The 7,417-nt window shown below is 34.0% G+C and overlaps 1 protein-coding gene across 1 annotated transcript; it reads right to left on the bottom strand.

The window, feature by feature from the left end:
* Positions 1-590: 590 nt before the first annotated feature.
* LOC107955082 (WUSCHEL-related homeobox 13) lies at positions 591-3,261 on the bottom strand. Its single transcript, XM_016890793.2, has 3 exons — positions 2,840-3,261; positions 1,335-1,787; positions 591-978 (listed from the first exon to the last, which is right to left on the bottom strand). Exons 1-3 carry the CDS (start codon positions 3,042-3,044, stop codon positions 893-895), a joined length of 744 nt encoding a protein of 247 aa, XP_016746282.1. The 5' UTR covers positions 3,045-3,261; the 3' UTR covers positions 591-892.
* Between the last annotated feature and the right edge of the window lie 4,156 nt (positions 3,262-7,417).

Raw genomic sequence — 7,417 nt, 5'->3', positions numbered from 1 at the left:
CCGACCTAGATTGATCCTACTCTCAATTGACAAGTCTTGTCTATATGCTATAAGTTAGGAGTTTGAGCCTTATTAAGCCTAAACTCTTTGGTTTTCGGTTTCCATAGCTTTGCCTTTTTGGGCATTAAGAGGTGCCCCACTTTGTGAACTTGCTTCATATTCAACCACCTAGACTCTCCATAAAATTGAAGGACAAAATTTTAAGGCCAAAACAAAGCATAAATACCTTGTGAATACAATATCGCACGTGTATAGAAATATCTATCAACTCCCAACAAATAACACTTCGTATACTTTTTCTGAGGAATCAACCAACCCTCAACTTCTTATCCTGTTTGATAATTCACTTTCTTATTTCTTGTTTGATAATTCACTTGTTTGCATAGGTTTCTTTTTTGCAAGCATTTATATAAGAATTTTTTTGATCGGAGAGAAATTGATTAAGATGAACATTCATTCTAGACTAATACTACATGCAATGGAGTTAAGCTTGTGATTGCAATGACTCACCCACACACTACATTACCCAACCAACATATGTTACACGTCCAAAGTTTTAACTATCAAAATCAAACCAAAGAATCACCAACTCCAACAAAATCAAGCATGATCATATAATTTAATGAACAACTTGCCAAAACATTCATGTAGTTCCTTCTATTAACAAAACAACCAAAAAGAAAAAGTCAAAGCACAATGGCACACTAATATTCATAATTCATACTAGGAAGTCTATTTCCAACTTAACTGCCTCATTTCACGTTCATACTACAAGTATTAGCTTTACTATGTTAAGCATGCTATGGTTCCATGATTAAACCGAGCCACAGTCGAGCCTAGTCCACCAACCCGAGTCTCGGATGGCATGTGTGCAGAACCTGGCTGTCATGTCTCACCCTGCCATGCCGTAGTCACCTGCCTGGTCATAAATGTTGTAGCTCCCAGGCATTCCCATTTTTCCAGACAGATGTTCATCTCCTGCGTCAATTAAATAGGGCTGTAATAAGATAACTGGTATTTTGGACTCCTGAAATACAATTACAACCTAGCACCTGCAGACAACATATTGAGATATCTTTTCTGCTGGAAGAATGATTGGTTTTAACTATAGAGTGGAAGGCCTGCCATGAAGCCTCGAGTATATAATAACTGCAGCATCATTTAGATTTGCTGAATTATCTATTCTAACACACATCCTGAAACGAGAATGCTATCACAAACCATCTTTGCAAGTGGATTTTTCCTTCATTACATTTCAGAAATTTTAGGATCCTCCTACTAGCATCAAAACGTTTTCAATTTACATAGCGATAAGGAGAAGTTAATATTCTAACCGTTGAATGTAGTTGGATTGGACATTACACCCAAGAAATGCAGTTCAGAGGTTATCTCAGGGTTCTGGAAACAGAGATCTTCAGCCCTTGGTGCAGGGTTCTGCCCAGAGAGAAGATTCTCGGGCTTCGTCTTCTTTTCATTCGGTGACTCGACTTCTGTCTCTAGTTCTGATTCAGCATTGTTGGATGATGACCCCAGTTGCTTCCTTTTAGACCGAGCCCGTCTATTTTGAAACCAGTTATAGACATTTGTTTCAGAAATTTGGCCATGCTGGCTCAGTTCTGAGGTTATCTCTTGGATCTTTTGCTTGCTTGGAGTTCCAGTCCCCTGATCAAAGATTCGTTCCAGAATCTGAAGCTGCACTGGAGTTGGTGTCCACCGCTGTCTAGCAGTAATTTTGTGACCAGCAGATGTCATTAACGGGTCACAATACAGGCTCCCCAGCCTACCACCTGCAAGACAGATGATTGTTTCCTTTTCTTTTAGTTTTTCAATAGCCAAACATTGAGTCTTAGAAAATCAAATATTCAGTCACAAAAAACCATTTCAAGATATCCAAGTTAAACTGCATTATCATCAGCTCCTAATAATTCATAATGGTTATAAAGGCTAAACAAATCCGACAAGATCAACAGAGACAGAACTCACTACATCCTAACTCTCATAACAACATATTCATGTACAACACTTCCAATGGTGCCATCAATTGTAAGCCAACACAGGAAGAAAGAGCCAACAAGCATGTGGTCTGTTGGAGGAGTATTATAAGAATCAATCATTGGCAACCTAAATTATTTGATAAAGCATTGTTCTGATATTAAAGTTGTCACAAAGAAGGAAAAGACTACTATTGGTAATAAGGCTTGGGTTCGACTCTGTTTAAGCGCCAAACCCGGTTCAACTTGGAATGTTGTCTGATTGAATGTGTGTATTAGACCGATATATATATTGGTAATCGGGAAACAGATAAGCATTAAATTGGTATTTAACTCATTCAGCACTGGAAGGGAGGAATTATATATAGGATAAGCAATAACGAGGCAGAGGAAGAGAATAAAGCACCCAAATCAGTACATGAAATTGACCCAACTGAACCAAACATTTAATAATGGAAAAAGCAGTGTTAATTTGTATAGAGGACCCTGAAATCATTCAGCAATTTCATTCAATTTTGGAGCAAAAGTAATTAATTTCAATAGTACGTAGGAAGAAAAGACGATGAATGAAACCAAAAGGCTAAAAACAGAAGAAAAAAAAAGTGTGCAGCCAAAGCCAATGCCATAGCGATTCCATCATCACTTCACTTAGAAACACAAGACCCATGGGGCAAAAAACAAAAAAGAAAGGACCCTCGGAAACCAGCAATATCCATTTTAGAAAATGACAAAAAGGAAGAGAAAAGGCCATGATATGAGATGAGAGAAGCCAAAAATGAAAGACGCCATGAAAAAAGTTTGAGCATGACATGCATATAACGATATAAGGGGAAAAGAAAGGGAGAGGCCTGCGAGATCTTGCTGGGCAGTGAGGTTCTTATGCATCTCAACGAGCTGCTCACAAATGGCGGCATAAACAGCAATTTGCTCTCTGAGAGTCTCCAACTGTTCATCGGTCATCACTTTGACATACATTACTCCACCATTATTCACATTTACATTCAAAATCTCTCTCTGGTTTTGATTCTCTTGATCTTCCCATTCCATTATCATGATTTTTTTTCCTTTTTAACTTTCACTCATATCATAACTCTATCAATCTATCGCGATTTATCTGTCATGTCTTTTGTCTGAGGAAGGGAAAGTCAGTGGTTGCTCAGTCCTCACCAAAGCAAATGAATAGAAAAAAAAAGGAAAAAGGTGAAAGTTGAAAGTTGAAAGTTGAAAGTTGAAAGGAGAAAGGAGAAAACTTTGAAAAGTAGGGAAGAAATGGACAAAGAGGGAGAAAATATTGTTAGGATGTTGGCGCTTGGCGGGGCTTAATGCGCTTTCCAGCGTAAGTTAGCAATAAGGTATGTTTTTTCTTTTGACTTTGACTTGGACTGTTTTATTATGGTTAAAATTAGGATTCATATTTTATTAGATGATGACAGCCAAGATATATTAGAAAAATTAAAATTAACTCTTAAATTACGCTCTTTATTTGAGTTAAAGATTTAAATTAGAAAACCACAAAGCATTAAGATCTAATTAAACGAAAATAAAATAATCCCTTCTCTCCCGCTCCATTTTTTCTCCTCTCTTCTGTCAAAACATTTGATAGGTTTAATGCTTGGGATTAGTATGGTGATTGTGGCGAAGAAGAAATAATGGGGAAAAGACGTGAAAGAAAAATTAATTAATTAATTAATTAAAATTTTAAAAAATAAATAAATAAATAAGAGTATCATATGTCACATTTTGATTCACTCTAATTTTTTTAACAATAAAAGCTAACTTTAGCTATGAAATTATAATTTAATTAATAATTTAAAAAATTAAATACTTAAGTTTTACAAAGAATATAGTTTGAGAGCCAATTATTCAATTAAGTATTAAATTTAATTAATTTTATTTTTAATGATGTCACAACATTTGTTATATTAAAAAAGCATTTTTCCAATTTGACTATTTTGTTATTCATCCAATCATAACTTACTCTTAGCTATAGGAATGCTATAATGATGCTTCTCGAAACCATTTTTTTGAAAAAATAAAAATTAGTTGTCAACTTAAAAATGAAAATTGGGAGTCGCCGCCGATCTTTTATTTAGGTGTGATCAGATCACCTTAAAAATAATTTTAGGTCTGCGCATTTTGAGAAAACAGGTTCGGGAGTTGATTACGCATGAGGAAGGGTTGCCGCCCTCGTGACGCCTAAAATTGGTACCGAATTAATTGTTTAATATCTTAATGTCAAGATTTTGAAAAGATTTTAAAATACGATCATTTTATCTTGAATTGGATTATAAAGCTCTCTTATTTCAAAGGAATAAATTGTCACACTCAGTAAGTTAGAGTGTAACATTTCGAATCCTCGAAATTAAGTTTGTCCCTTTCTAAAAAATTTAACACGTTTTAAAAAGGATATTTGATGATTTAAGTCAATCGAGAAATTAGAATCCAGTAAGTTAGGGTTCGGTTTCTCAAAATTCTTAAACATCAAATACTACCTTTATTTTAAAAACGAGATAACAAAATATCGTATCCAGTAAATTAGGATCCAATATTTTGAAATCTAAAGAATTTTATTTTAAAAAATGCATGGTCTAAATAAAGTGGATACTTGATGATACGAATTCATCGAGAAGAATTGAAGCCCAATAAGTTAGGGCACAATTCTCTCGATAATTATTAAACACCAAGCCTCTTTTTTTAGGAACTTTGAAATAAAACAATTGTAATGTCTTAATGAAATGTAATTCTTACAAACAATATAATTGAATAACAATATACAAAGTAAATGATGAATGGCAAACTAATTCTACAATTTGGAGCACACACATATATAATGCATTAACATTTATAATCAAATCAACTAATAATCAATCTTACAAATATCAAAATGAGAATAATCAATACAAAAATAATTTAATCACAAGTAAACCAACCAAAATAATCTAAATGAATAAAAATTTTAAAACATAGAATAAAATTTTATAAGTTACAAATTATAATAAATTTTGTACACATATATATGTATATTAAAATAATGAAAAAAATAATGAATAAATAAAAATTACTTCATTTGAAAGAATTTGAAAGCAAAATTAAATGCATAAACATTTTTAAAATCAAGAACCATGACCAACAAATTTTAAATCCAATCTTGAACAAAATTAAAATAATAGTATATAAAATAAAGTAAATAGAAAATACAATAGACTTAAAATATTAATATGTAATGCATTTAAAACACAAAATCCAAACTAAAATAAAAATTTACTATGTTCTAAACCATAATAAATTTAAACACTATTGAAAATAAATATAGTATTAAGTTTTAAGATGAAAATATGATTAATTTGTGTTTAAAATATTATTGAATTTAAAAAAACCTAATTCGTACTAAAATGAAATCCATTTCGACTTTGAAGGACTCAATCAGTAATTAAACACAAACATCATAACAATCCAAGTCAATCACAGAAACGACGTCATTTAAATTCGGATCTAAATGAATACAAAATTAAACTCAAGGTATAAATTACAAATAAAAAAGAAACCAAATTATAAATTTATTAAACACGGAGGGACTTGTTGAATAAATAAACCCAAATGATCCATAGTGCGCGGATCCTTCCCGGGTCGGGTCACCGTTCGGATCGGGTCTTCAAAACGACGCCGTTTCAGAGCCATCGCATTGACTCCAAACGGCCGCGTTTCATCTCCGTATTTAAAGACCAAAACCTTAAAAGATTATTTCATTTCTGAAAACCTAAGGAGAACAGACACCCTCTGCGCCGTTCTGCGCACCAAGGGCGCTCAAGTGTTCTCCGATCCAAGCCTGGTCTCCGATGACGACGGAGAAGGCTCGAATCTCGCCACCAGGTAACTTTTATCCCTTTTTTTATTGATGTTTCTCCCTTTAACAAAAACTCGATAGTGTACAAAAATAAAAAAAATGAAGAGAAAAAAGAAAATAAAAAAAACAATCTGCGAATGCCCAAGAAAAAGAATCCTCAAATCACCTTTTAGTATTTCGATCTTTGTATTTTGAATGCGTAAATCCGTTATAGTGTTCGAATCGGTCTTCTTATAGCCCGATTTACAGAAAAATAATGAGAATAAAAAAAGGGTTCCCCTATTCTGTTCTTTTCCTTTATTTTAATCCACTCCACTGTAATATCAGGGAGATAGGATTACTAGCTTCAATCTGCTCCGCTGTAATCTCAGGGAGATAAGATTTCTGGCTTCAATCTGATGCGATCTACTCTATTGTAACTTTAGAGAGATAAGATCCTTTATTTTAATCCACTCCACTGTAATCTCAGGGAGATAGGATTACTGGCTTCAATTTGCTCCACTGTAATCTCAGGGAAATAAGATTTCTGGCTTCAATCTGATGCGATCTACTCTACTGTAACTTCAGAGAGATAAGATCATTTATTTTAATCTGCTCCACTGTAATCTCAGGGAGATAGGATTACTGGCTTCAATCTGCTCTGCTGTAATTTCAGGGAGATAAGATTTCTGGCTTCAATTTGATGCGATCTACTCTACTGTAACTTCAGAGAGATAAGATCATTTATTTTAATTCGCTCCACTGTAATCTCAGGGAGATAGGATTACTAGCTTCTATGTGCTCCGCTGTAATCTCAGGAAGATAAGATTTGTGGCTTAAATCTGTTTCCTTACACTTGAAGATGAGATTTTCCATCTTCGATCTGCTCCGCTATTACTTAGGGAGACAAGATTTGTAATTTCCCAGATCTGTTCTCTGGGGAACATGACCTGCATAATGAACCTAATTATGCCTAATGATTAGGATGGCATGATCAAAATGAATCAAATGATCCTAACTAGACATGTGAATAGTGTTTGCATGAATGCGGAGTTTTATTTTTTCAAGAATGATCCCGCTTAGGTTGTCATTAATCGAAATTTATTAAGGCTTTGTGACTGACGTGCTACAACGCCTTCTCGCTTGACCGACTTTTCTGAAAACATTTAGTCAGGTTGCCCCCACTGTAAACCTTAAAGTTTAATCTATTAGGGCACACAATTTGTGCCATCATTCTCCCACTGCAATCTAAGGGTAGCAATATGTGGTTTTTCCTCAATCCTTCCCTATCACAATTTAAGGATACCGGATCTTAATCTTTCTGGTCCCTTTACACCATTTCCAAGGTGTTGTACCAAAGACTTATGCGCAAAAGAAGACTCTCTTCTCCGAGGTAACCTCTTCCTATTGTCTGATGATCATCGTTTGCTTGTTTATTTAAGCTTTATCATTAACCCGTCATCTTATCATTTTGTTCAATCAATGCATTTGACAACAAAATCCAAAGAGAAAGTCTAAATTTAGACTTTTCCTTCTTAAATTTCTAACCTTTAAACCTGGTGTGTTCTAAACAATAGTCCTGTTTCAGGTTCTTATATTATTT

This window comes from Gossypium hirsutum, chromosome D07, assembly GCF_007990345.1.
Source record: "Gossypium hirsutum isolate 1008001.06 chromosome D07, Gossypium_hirsutum_v2.1, whole genome shotgun sequence".
Taxonomy (NCBI): Eukaryota; Viridiplantae; Streptophyta; class Magnoliopsida; order Malvales; family Malvaceae; genus Gossypium; species Gossypium hirsutum.
Note: the sequence above shows the minus strand (reverse complement) of the source record. Positions and strands in the feature narration are given on the sequence as shown.